General features: G+C 38.1%; 1 protein-coding gene across 3 annotated transcripts in view; it reads left to right on the plus strand.

Moving 5' to 3' along the window:
- Window positions 1-22,407, plus strand: part of PRIM2 (DNA primase subunit 2) — a 389,354-nt gene that overhangs the window by 2,333 nt on the left and 364,614 nt on the right. For all 3 annotated transcript variants that reach the window (XM_044004351.1, XM_044004348.1, XM_044004350.1), the window contains exons 2-5: window positions 426-588; window positions 2,591-2,694; window positions 6,039-6,118; window positions 9,536-9,656. In XM_044004351.1, the coding sequence (XP_043860286.1) occupies window positions 435-588; window positions 2,591-2,694; window positions 6,039-6,118; window positions 9,536-9,656 (459 nt within the window). In that variant the 5' untranslated portion in view covers window positions 426-434. The remainder of the gene's footprint in view (window positions 1-425; window positions 589-2,590; window positions 2,695-6,038; window positions 6,119-9,535; window positions 9,657-22,407) is intronic.

A 22,407-nucleotide genomic window follows, 5' to 3' on the forward strand; every position in this document is an offset into this window, starting at 1 on the left:
AAGTTCCCTCTACCTGTACAGGTATCATCTTAGAAAGTTGCTGGGACACTGAGATGTGAAATTACTTTTTTTGAGGTCACACAACCAGAATGTGTTAGGGGTATAATTTAAAAACCTATGTCCTCCTCACTTTGAGACCAACCCTACACTGCCTCTTTTTTTTTTTTTTTTTAGTAAGGCAATTGGGGTTAAGTGACTTGCCCAGGGTCACACAGCTAGTAAGTGTTAAGTGTCTGAGGCTGGATTTGAACTCAGGTACTCCTGAATCCAGGGCCAGTGCTCTATCCACTGCGCCATCTAGCTGCCCCCCCTACACTGCCTCTTGATATGTATGTTGGTGAGAATTAGGAACTCCCCTCAAGTGGGCAAAGTTGAAAGCTTATCTTGATAGATTTTCAACTAATCTTTTTTTTTCTTTGCTTAAGGTAACAAAGATGCAGTTTCCTGGAACAAAGAGAAAGAAATTGAGTCTGGCAGGTGACCAGAGGAGTGCTTCCTATCCTCATAGCCTTCAGTTCTACCTACAACCTCCGTCTGAAAACATATCTTTGTCAGAGTTTGAAACTCTGGCCATTGAAAGGCTTAAACGTGAGTGGTGTTTTACATTCAAACTGTTAGACTGTTTAAGGTAATTTTGGATCATTCATTTCTTTGCAATTCAGGTACATGTTAGCCCTGAATTCTAATTTAGTGTAGCTAATGACTTGAAGTGGGCTCTGAAATGGTTAGTTCTATTGGGAAAGATGGATAAGTTATTCCTTCCTTCCTTCCATTCATTTTCCCCCCAATTGCATGTAAAAACATTTTTTAACATTTGTTTTTTAAAAATGTTGAGTTCCAAATTCTATCCATCTGCTCCCCTTCCTTTAAATGATAAGCAGTTTGATATAGGTTATTCATGTGCAGTCATGCAAAACAAATTCTCATATTATTCATATTCATATTGTGAAAGAAAACACAGACCAAAAAAAAAGCCCTCTCAAAAAGTAAAGAAAGAAAAAAAAATAGCATGCTTGGATATGCATTCAGACTCTATCAATTCTTTGGAGATGAATAGCATTTTTCATCATGAGTCCTTTGGAATTGTCTTGGATTATTTTTTTGCTGAGAATAAAAAAGTCCTTCACAGTTGATCATTGTATTGCTATTACTGTATACAATATTCACTTTGCATGAACTTACAAAAACTATAAGTCTTTCCAGGATAAGTTACTTTCTTTTTTTCTTTTCTTTTTTCTTTTTGCGGGGCAATGAGGGTTAAGTGACTTGCCAAAGGTCACATAGCTAGTAAGTGTCAAATGTCTGAGGTCGGATTCGAACTCAGGTCCTCCTGAATCCAGGGCTGGTGCTTTATCTACTGTACCACGGAGCTGCCTGCCCAGGATAAGTTACTTTCAAAGAACCACTGATCTCTAAGTATAGTAATCTCCTTATGGCAATCATTTTGGTGATTTGGTATCTGTGTTTCTTCATCTCCATGGTATCTCATTTTATGTTTGCTTGCTTCTAACTTGCCTAGTTTATGCCAGGAAAATGACGTTGTCTGGTCCACCTATTGTAAAATACTATTTGGAACTGTGACCCCAAAGCTATTAAATTGTGTTTACTCTTTGACCCAGTGATAATACCACTAGGTCTATCTAAAGACATCAAAGAAAGAAGAAACAAACCTTATGTACATATGTACAGGTATAAAAACTATTTATAGTAGTTCTTTTTATGGTGGCAGATAACTGTAAATTTAGGGGATACCCATCAATTGGGGGATAGCTGAATAAATTATGGTATGTGAATATGATGAAATACTATTGTATGAAGAGGATGGTTTCAGAGAAACCTGGGAAGCTTGCATGAATTGATGAAGACTGAAGTACACAGAACCAGGAGTATAATTTATACAATAACAATAACATCATAAGGACAGGTAACTTTGAAAAACTTAACATTGATCAATGCAATGACTAATCACAATTCCAGAGGACTCATAATGAAATATGTTATCTACCTCCTGACTGAGAAATGATGGACTCAAGGTACAGATGAAGACATTTTTTGGATGTGGTTAGGCTTTTGTTTGTCTTTCTTTTTCTTTTTTCTTTTTTTTTTTTTTTTTTGCGGAGCAGTGAGGATTAAGTGACTTGCCCAAGGTCATACAGCTGGTAAGTGTCAAGTGTCTGAGGCCGGATTTGAACTCAGGTCCTCCCGAATCCAGGGCCAGTGGTTCATCTACTGCACCACCTAGCTGCCCCTTGTTTTTCTTTTTCAATGGGGAGGTGAAAGAAAGAGAAGGTGGATTTTCCTTAATTGGAGAAAATAATAATGTAGCACCATATTTGAGTTACAAATGCTGAATATAGAATACGAAATGGATAGAGAGATAAACTGAATTTACTAGAAAATTAAGGAAGGAGATAAACCCAAACCTGATCTGCCAAAAATATGCTTAATTGCTGCTTTTTCTGTTAACTATATGTTATTAGTTCTAATAGGGCTAGGTAAAACAAAAGGATTTTTACTCCTCTTACTACAGTTTTCAAAAGGCAAAATTACTTGATTATTTTCTCTCTTTTTTTTGCTGTGATTTTTATAGTGCTCAAGACAGTTGAAAATCTTGGTGTAAGCTATTTGAAAGGGTCTGAGCAATACCAGAATAAGTTGGAGAGTGAGATTCGAAAACTCAAATTTTCTTACAGAGTAAGTAAAAACAAATTTAAAAATCATTTGCATAAATTATTATATAACTCTGTGTGTGTGTGTGTGTGTGTGTGTGTGTGTGTGTGTGTGTATAAAAACAATTAAGTCTTCTCTCACCCTTAAAATTCTTCAGTAGATCCTACCATCCCCTCAAACTGTTGTCTTGGGTCTCTTTTACTTTTATCTGCCAAACTCTTAGGGGGAAAAACCTGGCCATAGTCATTACCTTCTCTTCCTTTCCTCTTACTCACTCCTCAACCCTTTGCAGACTGGCTTCCTACTCAACTTAAAAGCTGCTTTCTCCAACTGACCTGAATTACAAATTCTGATTTTTTTTTTTAGTCTATAAGCATTTTGACACTATTGATCATTTTCCCTTCTTAGATGCCTTCTCTCTGAGTTTTCCTTATACTCCTCCCTCTCAGTTCACCTCCTATCTGCCTGTCCTCTGGTTCACCATCTTATCTGCTGTTTCATCATCCCCGTCATGTCCCTCACCTGTAGGTATTCCTCAAGGGTCTGTCCTGGCCTCTCGTCTTCTTTAGCTACAACCTTTCATGGCTGTGTCCTTAGCTCCCATGGCTTTAAAAACCAGCTCTACAAAGATGACTCCTCTATCTCTTCACTGAGCTTTCAGTCCAGTATCACCAAAAATCTAGTGGACATTTCAAACTGGATGTTCCAGAAATATGTGAAACTCAGCATATCAACCAGTTGCTAAATCTTACCATTTATATTTACACACTATTTCTTGAATCTGACCCCTTCTCTCTACTCACACAGTATCTATAATTCAGGCCCTTATCGTCCCTTGCCCAGATTATTGCAACGACTTCTTAATTGTTCTTCCTGCTTCAGTTCTCTTTTTACAAACTAAGATTTTAAGTGTAGATCTGACCATGTTACTTTTCTACTCAATAAACACCAATTGCTCCCTTTTGCTTTGAGGATAAAATATAAAACACTCTGTTTAGGTCTGGAAGCCTCTCTCAGTTTGGCCTTGTCAACAGGTAGTCACAACATCCCAAGACTTGTGTGAAAACCCGGTTTATTACAAGAGAAATGGACATGGCACGTGGAACCCAAGGGGTTCCCAGTCTTTAATCCCCCATGGGGAGTGGTCTTGTCTTTTTTCCCACCTTTGCTGCATTGCTCCCCCAGCCCTATAGGTTGTAGGCACTTAATAAATATGTGTTCAGCATTGCATTTTAAACTCACTTTATTTCCAAACATTTTGTTTAATTTTGCCTTTATTAGGAGAGATGGGAGTGGGATCACATCTTGTGATTTCATTGCTGTAGATAACGTCCAGTGCAGAAATTTGCTTTTCCAAAGTCGATTGCCACCTTTCTGTAACTTTCTTTCTTTCTTTCTTTCTTTCTTTCTTTCTTTCTTTCTTTCTTTCTTTCTTTCTTTCTTTCTTTCTTTCTTTCTTTCTTCCTTCCTTCCTTCCTTCCTTCCTTCCTTCCTTCCTTCCTTCCTTCCTTCCTTCCTTCCTTCCTTCCTTCCTTCCTTCCTTCCTTCCTTCCTTCCTTCCTTCCTTCCTCTCTTCCTTCCTCTCTTCCTTCCTTCCTTTCTTTTTTTTTTTGTTTGTTTTTGGCGGGGCAATGGGGGTTAAATGACTTGCCCAGGGTCACACAGCTAGTAATTGTCAAGTGTCTGAGGCCGGATTTGAACTCAGGTACTCCTGAATCCAGGGCCGGTGCTTATTCACTGCGCCACCTAGCCGCCCCCCCCCCCTTTCTTTCTTTCTTTCTTTCTTCCTTCCTCCCTTCCTTTTTTCTTTCCTTTCTTCCTTTCTCTCTTTCTTGGCAGTGAGGGTTAAGTGACTTGCTCAGGGTCACACAGCTAGTAAGTGTTAAGTGTTTGAAGCCAGATTTGAACTCAGGCCCTCCTTAATCCAGGGCCAGTGCTTTATCCACTGCACCACCTAACTGCCCCCAACTTATACTATGTTTTCAAGAGTTCCTTGAAATCACTATGTGGTTAAGTTAATGTGTCATGCAGCCCATATATTTCAGAGGTGGTACTTGGTAGTGATAGGTGAAGAAACTGAGGCCCAGAGAGGTTTTGATTTTCTCAAGGTCATAGTAAGTATCAGAGGTGAGATTTGAACCCAAGTTCTCTTCCCTCCAGAGCCAGTGTACTTTACTTGTCCCAGGCTGGCCTTGGTTTGCTTTACTTTTCAGTAAAGGCCAAGATTCCTTGGCCCTCTAGCAAAGGGATAGGGTTTTGTGCCTTAGTTAGGTTACCCTGCAATCCTTCCATGTTCCTTTTCATGTAAGGGCAAGTTTCTTTAACTTGAATTAGGCTTTCCCAGGTCACAGAGTGATAGGAACATAGATGTAGACTTGGAAAAACTCATCTGATTCAACCCCCTCAATTTTATATATGAAGAAACTGGGGCCCAGAAAAATTGGCATCCAACTAATAATTACCTGAGGATATATTCAAACCTCAGCCCTCTGACTCCGAACTAGGGAGAGCTGCCAGTGGTTCTGTGGGATCAAGTACTAGGCTTAGAGTCAGAAAGACAAGTTTAATAACACCCTCAGATAAATGCTGGCTCTGTTACTGTGAGCAAGTCACTCAACTTCTGGGTGCTTCAGTTTCCTCAGTTGTAAAATTGGGGCTAATAATAGCTTGTATCTCTCAGGATCTCTGTGAGGATCAAATGAGATAATATTTGTAAAGCATTTAGCGTAGTGCCAGGCACGGAGTAGGTACAGAAGTAAAGAGGAACAAAAGAGGTCATATTTTGTAAAGAGCTTAGGATAGTGTGTACACAAGAAGTTTAGGGTGGCAAAGTGGTGCAGTGGATAGAGTGTTGGGCCTGGAATCAGAAAGACCTGTGTTCAGATCCAGCCGCAGATGCTTGCTAGCTGTGTGACCCTGGGCCAATCACTTAACTCTGTTTGCCTCAGTCTCCTCATCTGTAAAATGTACTGGAGAAGGAAATGGCAAAACACTGCAGAATCTTTGCCATGAAAACCTCAGTAGAGTCAGGAACACTTAGACATGATTGAACAATAAAACAAGAAATTTAATGGTGCTTGTTTCCTTTCCTTCTATGGTTATTAAACTTAGCATCTTTTCCATTTTACTACCCTGCCTCTTCAGGTGGTCTTGTGTCCTTGGGGGAGGGGGAGCGATTGAATTGTTCCATGGTTTACTGTCATGTGAAGATAAATATATCTCTTTAGCATTCACTAAATATATTTTCAGTTAGAGCATGAGTGAATTTTGTGGACTTTGAAGTTTTATTGTCTTCTGTTGCCTCAGTATATTTTTATTCCTTACATTTTTTTTTCTGGTTAACTTAAATGCATGTTATTACTTTGTAGGAAAGTTTAGATGATGAATTTGAAGCACGAAGGAGAGATCACATATCTCATTTCATCTTGCGTCTTGCTTATTGCCAGTCGTAAGTATGCACTGGTTATATTTCTGGTTCATGGATTTCTGTGTAGTTCATATTGGAATTTGAAATCTTGGCGTGTGGGTTGGTATACTGGAAACTGAAATGTTTTATTGTATGTAGAACTTCCTAGGTCAGGGTTAAATAGACTATAGGGCCATTCATGCCACAGACTGAACATGGGTCAACTTCAATAGCCCCAGCTGTCTGTCAGGGCCATTGCTGCCTATGAGAATCCATGGTCAGTTTGTGCTCTCCTCTCTACAAGGAAGAATTGGGATGCAACATGTGATCACCTCCTCTCTTCCACCTCTACTCCTTGGTTTGCACTCCTCACTCTGATGTGTTGAAAGGAAAGGGTTTGGGATGTTGCTTTTGAAAGGTGCTTTTCTTTTTTAAAAATTTCTTTCTTTCTTTCTTTTTTGCTGTTCTTTTTAAGATATAGTTTTGTATGATATCAATTTTATAAATAACATTACACAATTTAAAAATGATTCGGAATTTTGGATTCTTATCTCCACCCCTAAATCTGTGGGCCTCTTCTCTTTGAGTTTTGAAATATCAAAATAATAGAATTTGAGTAGAAAGGGACCTTCCACACCCCTCATTTGAGGTCATTAAGATGAAAAGGTTACAGAGCTAATTAGTGATAGAACTGGGTGAGACTAGATCCTAGATAATAGGATCATATGTTTAGAGTTGGAAGGGACCTCAGTGATCATCTTGGCCAAATCTTTCCTTTTACAGATAAAGAAACTGACCTGAGGTCCAGGGAAATGATATGACTTACCCAGAGTGATATAATAATACGCATCAGAGGCAGAGTTTGATACTGGGTCCTCTGATGACAAAGCTGGTGTTCTTTCCACTATAGGAACAGGAACAATGCTCTTGTCCTCTGCGTGGCCTCTCCTGGTGATCTGCTTAGCCATTTTTTGAGAAACAAATTCATGATGATGTCAGTGATTCTTTTTTTTTTTTTAAGGCAATGGGGGTTAAGTGACTTGCCCACGGTCACACAGCTAGTAAGTGTCAAGTGTCTGAGGCCGGATTTGAACTCAGGTACTCCTGAGTCCAGGGCTGGTGCTTTAACCACTGCGCCATCTAGCTGCCCCCAATGTCAGTGATTCTTAATTGTTTATTACTGATGAATTTCTGAAACAATTTTTTTTGTATCCTCCTGAAACATAAAGTATGGCATACTGGTATATTTGAGGGGTTTAGTTGAGGGGGGGGTACCAGAGTAGAGGGAAGATGAAGATGGGTCATAGCTAGTTTGAAGTAGGTGAGATAGAAATGAGAATTAGGAAGGAGGCAAGAGGAGGCATGAAACATGATGCTAAGCATAGACATTTAATAAATACTTGTTGGTTGAGAATTTAGCATCAGTGAATTTTGATGTAGTAAAAGTGGATGAGACTGATTTTTTTTTTATGAGATACTTTATTTTTTCCGTTACATGTAAAGATAGTTCTCAACTTTTGTTTATACATGCTTTACAATTTCAGATTTTTCTCCCTCTCTCCCCTCCCTCCCCCCTCCCCTAGAGACTGATTTTATTAGCACAATTAAATTAATTTATATTACTATTTTCTGTGGAATCTATTCTTGGTTTACACTGGTCATGGGTAGAACAGAATAAAAATCGGAAAGGGCTATATAAAGTGTAGGAGGGTTTCAATAACCTTTACCCCCAGAAAAAAAACCTGGCATACTTAAGAAAAATACCAAAGAAAGCCCTGTCACTCAAATGTGATATGAATATTTTCATAATTTTAAGGGAGATATGTCAGTATTTTCTAGTTAATCTTTTTCTTGTAATAATATTCGGATAGGCTGAAGTATGTTTATAAAGTGTGGTTATACTTTACACTAGAGCAAAACTCTTGCGTTTTAGTAAGTCAATAGTGCCACCTACAGGTTGAAAAGTTAGCATTGTTATCTTTCTTTTGTGCATGACTTTCAATATTATGTTATTCTGTTAAATGTTCATGCTCCCTTTGATTTTTAGATTGGCTGGAAGATGATCTAGAAATGTGAGCAAATGAATGTAAGGGAAATTACTGTGAGATTCTTCATATGTGACAATCAGTGGTCCAAGTGTATTGATCTTGTGTTCAAAAGATACCCTATGGCACTTTGCTTTAAATTGTGAATGTGTTTCTGTGAAAATCAACTTTATATAAGTTGAATCATAATTTTTCTAGAGTAGTTTAATATTTAAAGTAACTATCTGGTGAATTGTTTTTATAAATGGATCATTTTGTAGTACAAATAATTACACAATTTATCTGCTTTTGTGAATGAAGGTTTTTTTTGTACATTAGCTTTTTTTTTTTAAAGTGAGGCACATCTGTACCTACTTAATATTATGACTTTATAAAATTTAATACTATAAGCAAAACTTTTGACTCATTTAGGAATACCTAAAGAAAACATAGCATTATCATGTTATTTATGATATACTTTAGAATATTATACTATTTGGGGATGAAGTCTAATTGTTTAATCATAACATGTTTAGTTCATCAGTTTTATCTTACATTTATTTATTTATTTAATCTTATATTTAGTAGTTAGTTTTTTCTTTTTAGGAACTCATAGTCTGATGGGTGAGACAACATGCAAACAACTATATATGTATGTATGTTTTATATATATGCAACTATGTATATATGTGTGTGTGTGTATATATATATATACATATATATATATACACACCCACACCCACGAGACTATGAGCATTCATTCATATATATGTGTGTGTGTATACTGGTTTATATATACACACATATACATACATATGTATGATATCTATATCTATATATATCATATAACTCACATATATGATAGATTTGGGGGAAGGAAGTAAAGGTCAGTAGGGATCAGGTTATAAAGGGCTTTAAAAGCCAAACAGAGGATTTTATATTTTATGCTGGAGATAACAAGAGGCTAATGGAGTTTATTGAAAGGGGGAGGGATGATATGGTTAGACCTGTACTTTAGGAAGAACGGTGTGACAGCTGATTGGAGGATGTAAGGAATATGGAGGAGTACAGAGATACTTTAGGTAAGGAGATCAAGCAGCAAACTATTTCAGTAGTGCAGGTGATGAGAGTATGCTCAAAATTAGGGTTTAAAGCAGTTTCATTTTTACCAGGAAAGCTTTATTTTCTTAATTTAGAATAATCAGTTTTTTATACTTAAGAGAATTTTAGAATTTTCTTCTTTGGAAAATTTTAATTTTAATATTTGGTAAACTTATTGTCTTTATTTTTAAGAATGCATATACTTTTCACTGGCTGTCTTGCTGTAAACATCCTGCTTTGTGTTTGGCTAATCTTCTTAAATATTCTTTCATAAAAATCACCAAGAGTTGCGATCTTTGGGTTTGTAACCTATACTTCTCTTTCTCCGTCTCAGAGAGGATCTCAGGCGCTGGCTCATTCAACAAGAAATGGACCTGTTTCGATTTCGATTCAGCATTCTGCCTCCTGACAAGGTCCAGGATTTCTTAAAGGATAGCCATCTACGGTTTGAAACTGTAAGGATATTTTAATCGTTTTATTTTCTTAGTATCTACATTTGGTTGCTTTTATTATTATTTATGTGATTTAATTCTTCCTTCAGTACATCAGGGAGCTTCTCTTTCATCAGTGTGGGAATGTTTTCTATAGACTCAAATTATAACACCTCACTAGGTCTGTTATGAATTACTGGGCTGAAAAAAATCCATCACCTGGTTACTATTCTCTCAGATGTAAGACATTTACCTTATCTCCAGCCCCACCCTCAAACTCTAGCTGTGACCTAGGTGGCTTAGAGCATAGGTCCTGTAGTCAGGAAGGCTCAGTTTTGTGAGTTCAAATGTGACTTCAGACCCTTACTAGCTGTGTGACCCTGGGCAAGTCACTTAACCCTATTTGCCTCAGTTTCCTCATCTGTATAATGAGCTGGAGAAGGAAATGGCAAACCACTCCAGTTATCTTTGCCAAGAAAATCCCAAATGGGGTCATGAAGAATTGGGCAGGATTGAAACAACCAAACAACAGATGACCTAAGAGACCTTACATGGCTTTGAGAGCCCAAGGATACCAAACCTTGGAATTGAGGTTTTCGGTTAAGAGGATTTTGTAATTTAGAGAGGCATAATGGAAAAAGGATTGGATTGTATCAATGCATATGTATCAGGTTTATGATCTGTTTGGGGGTTGATTGCTATGAATATGAACTTTAGATTTAGGTTTTTGAAATCTTAGAACAGATATTAATGAAGCAAAGCAATGTTTTTTTATTCACAAAATATTTTAATTCTGTATATTTTATAGTAATTGTCACATGAAAGGAGAAATCAGCTGTTTATGATCTGTAGAATCATTAGATATGGGTTAAAGGGCATGTCCCTTTAGATCAGAAGTTCTTGGTCTACACTTATTTTAATATTTTTTTGGTAACTGCATTTTAGTGTAATTGATTTCTTCTGTAATCCAATTTTATGCATTAAAAAAAGGGAAACACTCTGAGAAGGGGTCTAGAGGCTTCACACTGCCCAAGGGGTCCAGGACACAAAAAAAATGAAGAACTCCTTCCTTAGAGATATATGTTTCTGTTGTCTTATTGGTGAACACATGCTTACAAGGATGACTGGTGTAGGCTGCTGTTGACTCTTCATTTTTTGGGAATGGTTGCCCTGATCAGGCCCATGACTCCAATTATAAGTCAGAGTATTTGCCCATAGTTACTGCTGCTTGGTGCTCATGCCCCTAGACACCTGGATTGGCCTAAAAAAAGTCCTCAGAGAGACCCCTCTACTAGTCCTGTGCTGGTCATTTTCTTATGTCTTCTTATGGACATAAGAGCAAGAGGTCCCAGACAAAGTTATTGATGACCAAATGATAAACTGCTGATATGTCCTGAAGACATTAAAATGATGGTGGATACAATTTTCCCCAAGAGGAATATGGGTATGTTAGTAATAGATAAAGCCACTGTATACTGGTGAAATTTCCAAATGTGCACATACCAGAGGTGGCTAAACAGTTGACAGCACAGGACGTTAACTCTCCCTTTTCTGACACCCTTTGTTCAGTGTTGCTTCTTATCTGTGGGATTCTTAGGCAGAAGAAGCTTGAGAATGTTTGCAGGCTTCAGGCCTCAGTCTCCCGTTTAGAGGTGTTTACCTGGGTTCACACAGTGTTAGGGAATTTAGCTGTCATGTAATCCAATTCCTTTGTCTGATAGATCAGGAAGTTAAGAAATTTGTCCAAGATCACAATGCTAATGGTTGATGTTAGACCAAAATATTTTCATACCACCATGTGTAGCTTTTTATTTCCTAGAAAGATGATCTAACTTTGTATTTGATTATTCTCTTGAAAAATAGAACTTCTAATTATGTGTGTGACTTTTAGTAGATTGATGCAAATTATGTTTTATTTACTGTCTTTGAAGAAAGTGTAAAGAAATAACAGAATTATAGGATATAGAGTGTTAGAGGCCATCTTGTCTAGCATCATTTATTTTTCATTTAAAAAATTTGTTTATATATTTTGTTTTTTAATCTTCTTTAATTGTCCAAATTGATTTCTCTTCCTTCCCTGACCCCAGAGAGCCATTTGTTATAATAAGAATATAAAATGAAGAAGAAGGGGGGAAGCAGTTTATCAGGATTAAACAGTCTGTCAGCCCATTCTGACAGTACATGTAATGTTTCACTTCCATAGTTGCCCACCTTAGCAAAAAAGGGAAGGAGTGTATTTTCTTTTTTTTTTTGGAGCCAATCTTGAAGCTCTTCACTCAGTTCTCCTGGTTCCAAATCTGTTGTTTTTCTCACTACACTGTACCTCTCATTTCTTTTACTTAGCCTTTTCTTTAATTGTTTTTTGTTTAGATTCTCAAATCAGGTAGAATTTTATTTGGTAGTGGTCCCCGTGACCCAGTTATTAGGGCTGGTATTCTTCTGAGTTTTATTCTCGACCCTGACTGCTTTAGTGTAATTATGCTGTCAAAGTTTCATCTCCTGCCATGTTTGATTGCATCCGTATACCAATGATAGTCGAATCTGAACTTGATAAATCTTAGTCTAAAACATAAAGCATCAGAAATTATATTTTTTGTAAGTTGGCACACAACCGTTTATACTTTAATTTCTTAAATTGCCAAGAAGGTCTGGAAATGGATTAGACACTATCTTATTTATATTCATGCCCAGTAAGGGCCATTTTGAATCTTTGTGTCTAGTTCATTGACTTACCTTGGTTATGTTACAGTACAGGGTGAATGACCAAGGCTATAGATGGTATTAATGCTTATTCATTTAGATGTTTAGGAAAAGGTAAGGACTTTGATGCTTGTCAGTTTGACGGACAAAGAACTTCCCTGTTGCTTTAATTCACAATCTTTGACAGTTGCCTTGAGGCCTTTTAAAAATTTCATTCCAAGGACAGTGGAAAAAATACTGTATTATTCCTTTAAAAATATTTTTTAGGGTAGTCATTGCTTTTGCACCAAATAACTTTTATTTCAGTTTAGAAATATCTGTATTGGGGCAGCTAGGTGGCGCAGTGGATAAAGCATCGGCCTTGGATTCAGGAGTGCCTGAGTTCAAATCCAGCCTCAGACACTTGACACTTACTAGCTGTGTGACCCTGGGCAAATCACTTAACCCCCATTGCCCCGCAAAAAAAAAAAAAAAGAAGAAATATCTGTATTTCAAGTCTTATTTAAAGCGAGTCATAGACTATTTCTCAAAATGTTTTCACATGTGAGCAAATAACATGATGAAGAATATGATAGTTAATGTTAATTGTGCAAAGGACTTATTTAAACAGATGCCTCCTGATTTTTTGAATCCGAACTATACTGCAACATATATATATTACTATATGTGTATACATGCATACATGCATGCATGCATGTATGTACACATACTTGTTTTTTTGTATAGATCTGTGATTTTTTTTTTTGGTGGGGCAGTGAGGGATAAGTGACTTGCCCAGGGTCACACAGCTAGTAAGTACCAAGTGGCTGAGGCCGGATTTGAACTCAGGTCCTCCTGAATCTAGGGCTAGTGTTTTATCTCCTGCACCATGAAGTTGCCCCTATGATTTTTATTAGTGTGGGAAACTTCTGGCAAGGAAATTTCTTCCACTGATAGAGAACAATTAATCTGTAACTTAGAAAGTTCCCTGGGGACCTTAAAGGTTAAATGACTTATTCATGGCCACACAGTTCCGACCATATATTAGAGGCATGTGTTCAATTCCAGGCTTCCTGATTCCAAGGCCAGCCTTCTATTCATTATGCTATACTGCCTCTCTTTTTCCATTCCTATCAGATATTAATAGAAGACCATATTGTGTTCCCTGTATTCACATTTCTTAAATAAGTAATATATATTTTGTTTAAATCTGTGTAGGATTTGTAATTGAGATTGACTCATAAGTTTGGTGTTGTCCAGTTTCATCAGTGTTAGAAAAATTGCCAATGATGATTAAAATGATGTGGGGTACATACAGAATCATTCAGCTTTCTACCTCACCTAGTAATTTATCCTTTTTAAATTTTTTAGTGAGGTAATTGGGGTTAAGTGACTTGCCCAGGGTCACACAGCTAGTAAGTGTTAAGTGTCTGAGGCCAGATTTGAACTCAGGTACTCCTGACTCCAGGGCCGGTGCTCTATCCACTGTGCCATCTAGCCACCCCTAGTAATATATCCTTGATATGTGGTTATCCAGGTCTGACCATATCACTCCCCAACTCAATAAACTCGTGTGGCTCTCTGATTTCTTCAGGATCAAATATAAAACCTTCTGGCTTTTAAAGTCCTACATAACCTGAGCCCATTCTACTTTTCCAGTCTTCTTTTTTCCTCTTCACATATTCTGCTATCTGGTAACACTGGCCTTCTCATACTGTTCCTTGCACACAACATTCAATCTCCTGACCCCACCCTGAGTCTGGAGTGCTCTCCTTCCTCACCTCTACCTTCTAATTGCCCAGAATTTCTTCAAGACTCAGCTCAGATCCTGATTTCTTGTTTTAAAAAATCCTTTCTTTTTTTTTCCCTTGTAAATTTCATATTAATTTAAAACTTAAATACAAATGAGAAAAAAAAGAACATTGCCATGTACACAGCAGAACATGAGAGAGGATTCATTATAAAACAATGACTTTCTATTTTTTTTGTAATAAAATTTTTTTTTTTGTGGGGCAATGAGGGTAAAGTGACTTGCCCAGGGTCACACAGCTAGTAAGTGTCAAGTATCTGAGGCTGGATTTGAACTCAGGTCCTCCTGAATCCAGGGCCAGTGCTTTATCCACTGCGCCACCTAGCTGCCCCCAATAAACATTTTTATTTATAGTTTTGGGTTCCAATTTTTATCCCTCTTTCCCATCCTCTCATCCCCCTCTCTGAGGTGGCAAAAAATCAGATATGAGTTATACATGTATGATTATGTAAAACATTACCATATTTGTCATTTTGTACAAGAAAACTTGATTAAAAGAAAAAAATGAAAGAAAGTGAAAAATAGCCTGCTTCAGTCTGTGTTCCATCAATATCAGTTCTTTCTCTGGAGGTGGATAGTATGCTTCATCATTAGTCCTTTGGGATTGTTTTAGATTATTGAATTGTTGAGAATAATGACTTTCCATTTCAAGAAAACCTATATAATAAATATTACATGTTGTTTTTCAAGCTACCCAGATTTGCTTCCTTGTAGGTCTTCTTTTGTGTATGTATATATATGTATGTGTGAATATTGTATATGTTATACACATGGATATGCATAAAATTACAAGTGTTATATATGTGTTCAGAAGATTGCCTTGCATTTCTTTTGTATGTACATATGTATGTATGTACAAAATTCAGGGTAAATTTAATTTTTTTTTGGTGAGAGGACTAGTAGCTAGAAGGATTGGGAAAGGTGTCATGTAGAAGGTTGTATTTGAGCTAAGTTTTGAAGGAAGCAAAAGATTCTCAGGGGTAGAGAGGTGAGGAGGGACAGCTAGTGCAAAAGGCACAGAGACAGGATGTGGAATGTGCTGTGTGAGGAACAGTAAGAAGGCCATGCTGGCTAGACTGTAGATTGTGGGGAGGGGATGAGATGTGTTAAAAACCCTTGACTGCTTGATAGAGAGCCATTGGAATTTGAGTAGGGGACTGATTTGGGGAGGGGATGAGATGTGTTAAAAACCCTTGACTGCTTGATAGAGAGCCATTGGAATTTGAGTAGGGGACTGACATGGTTGGTTTTAACTTTTGGAACACCACTGTGGCTGGTGTATTTTGGATGGTTTGAGGCATCCAACTCTGAACACGTGGTAGCTCAGATTTATATGGTGCTTTAAGACTTAAAAAGTACTTTCACAGGGCTGTAGGGAGGCTTATACCATCCATGATGAGAATGATTTCTCCTATTTTACAGATGAGAAAACTGAGACTCAGAGAGGTGAGCTAACTGATCTAGGATTTGGACCCATGTCTTTAAAAAAAAAATATTTATTTAGAATTGGCAGGAAAACCAATGAGGAGACTGTTGCACAATTGTACAGGGAAGAAGTCATAAGGGTCTGACCTAGGGTTTTGGCCATGTGAGTAGAGAGATGGGCACAGACAAGAGAGATGTGTCGGTGCAGTTGGATAATTAGGTGAGGGACAGGGAAGATTGGAGAATAACACAGAAGGTGTATCACAGGTAGCATCAATACTTAACTGACTCCCTTTTTCTTTAGTGATCTCCTAATGACTCTATTATATTGGAAGTTTCAAGGCAGGAGGTGACCATGATAACAACAAATACAGGTTTGAGAAATATTTTAGAAGTGTCAAATTTTTCAGTATACTTCAAATTATATTATTATTTTTTTTTGTGTGTGAGGCAATTGGGGTTACACAACTAGTAAGTGTAAAGTGTCTGAGGCCAGATTTGAACTCAGGTCCTCCTGAATCCAGGGTCAGTGCTCTATCCACTGCGCCACCTAGCTGCGCCTCAAATTATATTATGAAGGTGGTTATCTAAATGCCCTGTGAGTTGTGGCCTCCTCAGGGGTAGGAACTATGTCTTGTCTTTCTTTGTATCCCCTGTGGTATCTGGGGCAGCTAGGTGGTGCAGTGGATAGAGAACTGGCCCTGAAGCTGGGAGGACCTGAGTTCAAATTTCACCTCAAACACTTACTAGCTATGTGACCCTGGACAAGTCACTTAACCCCAGTTGTCTTAAAACATCAGGGACCATCTCCAGTTATCCTGATATATCTGTCTATATCTATCTCTATCTATCTCTATCTATCTATCTATCTATCTATCTATCTATCTATCTATCTATCTATCTATCTATCTATCTATCTATCTATCTATCTATATCATGCCACTGGAGGAGAGAGTGAGGTTGGTGACCTTACGCAGCCATCCCTCACTTAAATCCAATTCACTGCAGATCATGACATCACCACGGTGTTATGGTCCTCTTTGAGAACTAAGGACAAACAAGAGCAACAATCCCCTATAGTATATATTTAATTAATATTTGTTGAATCAAAGACTGAATCAGATTTCCTTGGTAAAGAAAAAAGATAAAGGACAAAAGTTAAGAAGGCTTGTTAGTAGTTGGATCAACAATATGCCTGCTTTATAAATTGAGTCTTATTTTGAGAAATAATTTTGAGGTTTATGATGGCTAGCAAATATAAATATGTAAATAGGGCATCTAGGTGCCACAGTGCATAGAGTTCTGGGCCTGGCATCAGGAAGACCTAACTTCCTACGATTGTTGAGGATCAAATGAGATAATAATTGTAAAGCACTTAGACAAAGCACTTAGAAGGTACTATCTAAATGTTAGATATTATTATCATTGTTTTAAAAATTAAATATGATAGAAATGTGGTAAAAATGAAGAAGTAATTTTTAGAGCCATCTAAAAAAGGAGCAGGCTTTCTTGGAAAGTAGTGGATTCTCTCTCACTAGAGGTCTTTTTAATTTAATTAAATTTTATTTTTACTAGAGGTCTTCAAGCGGAGCCTGGGGAGACACTTGTCAGGGGATATTATAGAAATCATTCTTGTTTGTGTGTTGTTCAGACTAGGTGGCCTCCCAGGTCCTTTCCAACTCTGTGAACACTTAGCAGCTCAGATTTATATGGTGCTTTAAGACTTAAAAAGTACTTTCACAGGGCTGTAGGGAGGCTTATACCATTCATGATGAGGATGATTTCTCCTATTTTACAGATGAGAAAACTGAGACTCAGAGAGGTGAGCTAACTGATCTAGGATTTGGACCCATGTCTTAAAAAAAAAATTATTTATTTAGAATTTTCCCTAAGTTACATGTATAAACAGATTTTCACATTGATTTTTTTTTAATGTATGAGGTATTTTATTTTTTTCCATTACATGTAAAGATAGTTCTCAACTTCTGCTTATACATGCTTTACAATTTCAGATTTTTCTCCCTCCCACCCCTCCCTCCCCCCTCCCCCTAGACAGCAGGTAATCTGATATAGGTTATATCTATATATCTCTATACATATACATATACATATATATATATTGTGAGATTTAAAATTGGATATTAGATCATAAATCTCCCCTACTTAACCCTTCCCTTAATTTATCTCCCAGACTAGTAAATGGAAGAAGCTTCTGGTTTTCTAGATAGAGCCTTTATTGTATATAAGGTGTTGTTGATTAGAAGAATAGGAAAATAGAAATACAGTACAAATCGTCTTAAATCTAGGCTTAGTCTATATTCCTTATAAAAACTCACCAAACCGATTTAGGCCACCTTTGGAGTGAGTCAGACCGTCAGTCCCGCGCCGCCAGGAGTCCCGCCAAGCCGGCAAAAAAGGCCACTCCCCTTCTCTCCACCCCGGAAGTCAAAAAAAACCCCGGCAGGCCGTCTGACATGCGCAGCAGGCGGACTGTACCCAGCAGGCAGTCTGACATGCGCAGCAGGCGGACTGTACCCGGCAGGCAGTCTGACATGCGCAGCAGGCGGACTGTACCCGGCAGGCAGTCTGACATGCGCAGCAGGCGGACTGTTCATCTCCTCCCCAAAAGGGTGGTCCTTGAAAAACTGGCGTCTTTCAGTTATCCTAACCGACTGTTAAAAACTTTCATATTTTACCACATTTCCCCCCTTTGCTTCCTCAAGAAATGGAATGTTTCCTTGATGGAACAGTAAAAAGAATATAATAACTTCTGCTGACTAATAATATGCGAACAACAATACAGAAAAGGAAGAGAGGAAAGTTTTGTCCAGAGGGGCGATTTTTTTTCTTTCCTCATGAACCAACGCTTTGACATTAGTCTTGCAAAGGGAGAGCCTCTGCAGAGAGTACATGTTACAGATAGTATATAACAGAAAGGAGATAGTAAAAGCTAATAAAGCAAAACAGTTCATATAAAGTCTCTGAGTTCTCTTGTCTTCTTGAAGTGGTAAGATGTCATCAGGAGGAAACTGGATTCTGGTCTGGAAAACTGGATTCTGGACTCTGGACTCTGGTCTGGAAAGCTGGATTTCTTCTTTAACTGTTTGAATTGCTGTATTTTTTTTTTTTTACTAAACCTTAGCATAGCATTTTGCAATCAGTAACACTTTTTACCACCATGTGTCTGGATCAAAGTCAAATTTAGTATGTGTTCATGACACCTGAAAATGTTATGGAAAGGTTATCATACCATATCTCATGGTTCCGAGACAGCCAGTGATTGTGCTAGGCCACAGGTGAATTCAACTGAGTGAGATAAAAAGATAAGTAAGTTCAGTTAAATTAGGTTAAATTAGGAGGGAGAGAGGATGAATACTGGACTGTGCCTAGTAATTGTGCTCTACATGGTCACCATCATAAGCAAACCATGGACTTATGTATACCTGTCTCTCCTTTTGTTGCACATATATTCTCTCCAGGGCCTGCATCAGAGTTCACAGCAAGTTAGTCTCTGAAATGATAAGTTTCCATATTTCTGAAATCTCATTAATTTCACCAAAGACAATATGATGGTAAAAATGTGTGCTATGCTGCATAACTGAGAATATATTAGTGATATATACAATAATTCCAAACCATACCCAGAGTATAATGACATATAAATAATAAACGAATGTAAATAGCTGATTATATTAGACATTGTTACATAATCTTCTTTTAGACATTATTACATAATCTTCTTTTAGCAAGTAGACCACATCATCTTATACATGAATTCTCTAGTATAACAGTAGCAGATACTTAAAGTGGTGATTAATTCATCAAAAAGAAATAAGACTTCAATAAGCAAGATTCAATATTCAATAGCATATACTTAAAATGCCTTTGAAAAGTCACTTAGTTCACAAAATCGGGTTTTTAAAGAAAAGCAAAAGAAACAAAAGTAAAAAAAAAAAAAAAACAAAGCAAAACCAAAAACCAAAAATAAAAGGCAAAAGATTCGCTAAGCACCCTTTTGTGCTCTTAAAGAATTTAAAGGTGTGGTGAATTCCAGGTCTTTTCAGTGCCTTTCAAAAGTCAAAACAAAACAAAAAGCAAAAAGGATTAAAAAAAAAAAAAATAGGTATAGGGTAGGGAAAAGGGTGGGAGAAATTGAGGTGGGCCAGAAAACTAGGCCATGTGCTTCAGTGCTTTTGCCTGTGGAAGGAAATGCTTGTTAAATTTTAAGGTATTTAAGCTGCTAGAGTTTGGGGTATGCCACATTGTTTTAACTGGTTCCCCAATTCTCTGCATGCCAAAGTGGCAGGGGTTTCTGAATTGTCATTGATCTTTCTAATGCTGTCATAATGTTCTTTATGGTAGAAAATGTGGAGTTCTCTAGCATCAGTTTTGTCTGTGCCACTGATTTTCAATAAAGGCTGATTTAATTGATGAACCACAACATTCAGCTGATGCTGCTTAGCAAATGCTACAATTGTATCATTTCCTCCCCACTTTCCAAATTTCTTTAATTCATCAACATATTCTTCAAAAGGGGAGTCATTTACTATAAAAGACTCAAACTCTTGTCTATGGTTAATCATATAAGAAGCAGCTTCTTGTCTGTGTCTGAGATGATTTCTACAGTGACCTTCTAGCTGGTCTGCTAAAGCCCTAAAAAGGCAATTTCCGTCTCCTGATACTTTACGAAGACTGAGTCCCAAAGCATTTAACTGATCAGTGGGATTATTAAATGGGAACTGCCTTTTTCCTCTGAACTCTCTTTGCTCTTTAACAGTTGCTATCTTTAGGGTTTTTACCTCTTTAGCGTCTACCTCAGGTCTATCTGAAATCTCTTCACCTATGAATGGTGCAGGCTTTATATGAGAGCAATGAATCCATGAGTCTTTTTCACCAATTTTAATGGCAGTAGGAGTTGTCAATAATACCTGAAAAGGTCCTTCCCAGGCAGGTTGAGTTCCACTGGTTTTCTGAAAATTCTTTACATATATTTTATCTCCTGGGTTGAACTTATGCAATGAAAAGTCTAATGGTCCTGCCTGGACCACAGCTCCTGCCTCATGGAGTTCACGTAGCCTGGTCTGTAATTCCTGTATATAGGAAGCAACAGAAGTATCACCTCCCACCAGTGATGTATAAACTGGGGAAAAAGTTTTAGCTTGGATAGGAGGGTGACCAAAAAGCATTTCATAAGGAGATATATGAAGTTCTCCTCTTGGTCTACTTCGTAGATAGAATAATGCCAATGGTAGAACATCAGGCCATTTCAAATGGGTTTCAGTACATAATTTGCCAATCATACTCTTAAGCTCTTTATTCATACGTTCGACTTGGCCTGAACTTTGTGGATGGTAGGGCGTGTGGAATTTTGGAGTCACTCCCAAGAAAGAGTAGATTTGGGATAAAATCGAATCAGTGAAATGTGTGCCTTTGTCAGAATCGATGCGGGCTGGTGGGCCAAAACGAGGTACTATCTCTTTAAGAAGAATTTTGGCAACAAAGGCAGCTGTGGCTCGGGGGCTGGGAAAGGCCTCCACCCACCGAGTGAGCTGATCAACTATAACAAGGCAAAATTTATAATGTCCTGCTTTTGGCATAGTAATATAATCAATTTGTAAGTGCTCAAAAGGTGTATATGCTAGAGGACGCCCTCCATAAGCTTTGGCCTTAAAAGCATACTGATTATAAGACTGACATGTGGAGCAGCCCGAGCAGATTCGAGATGCTGTATTAGTCACACCTGGTGCTATCCAGGTTCTCTTAATAGAGTCTACAATGCCTTGTGTACCAAAATGGCCTTTTCTGTGAACAGAGAGGCATACCTGGTGGTAGAATTTCCGGGGAAGAAATGGCTTACCTTCCGGAGACACCCAGATGCCATTGATCTGTTTCGCCTTAAATTTCTTTTTCCACTTTTCTACTTCAGAATCGTCATAGGTTAGGTTGGAAGGAATATCCTCAGAAGGTGAAAGGTTAAATACATGTTCAGGAGCTTCTAATGCAGCAAGCTTGGCTGCAGAATCGGCTCGTGCATTTCCCTTTGAAACAGGATCACTATTCCCTGTGTGTGCAGGGCAATGTACAACGGCTAGGGAAGAAGGCAGTTTTAGGGCATCTAAGAGGTCCTTGATAAGGTCCCCATTGGCAATAGCCTTGCCCGAGGATGTTAGAAAGCCTCGTTGACGCCAAATCATACCAATAAAGTGGCATATGCCAAAGCCATATTTCGAGTCAGTAAAAATGGTGGCACTCTTATCTTTAGCTATATTACAGGCCTGTGTAAGAGCCACAAGTTCAGCAGCCTGTGCACTAAAATGGGAAGGCAGAGAAGCTGCCCAGAGGGTGTCATAATCAGAAACTACAGCAGCTCCAGTAAAACGGGTTCCCTCTCTCATAAATGAGGAACCATCTGTATAGAGGACAAGATCAGGATTTTCTAAAGGTGTATCAAAAAGATCGTCACGGGGTTTTTCAGCCATATCAACTAAAGAAGCACAGTCATGCAATGGTTCCCCCGAGAATGGTAAGTTAGGGAGTAGTGTTGCTGGATTAAGAACTGTGCAGCGTTTTAAAGTGATATTCTCATTACCTAACAGGGTTATTTCATACTTAGCCAGCCTTTGATCTGAAAAGGCTTGTGTCCTGTGACGTAGTAAGAGAGCCTCCACTTCGTGAGGGCATTGCACAGTTAGAGGGTTACCTAGGACCAAATCAGAGGCTTTTTCTACCAAAAGCGCTGTGGCCGCCACTGCTCTAAGGCAAGGTGGCGCTCCAGCCGCTACAGGGTCCAGCTGAATTGAATAGTAGGCTATAGGACGTTGGTTAGGCCCCAGTGACTGAGTCAGGACTCCAGAAGCCACC

Source organism: Dromiciops gliroides, chromosome 4 (genome assembly GCF_019393635.1).
Source record: "Dromiciops gliroides isolate mDroGli1 chromosome 4, mDroGli1.pri, whole genome shotgun sequence".
NCBI lineage: Eukaryota > Metazoa > Chordata > Mammalia > Microbiotheria > Microbiotheriidae > Dromiciops > Dromiciops gliroides.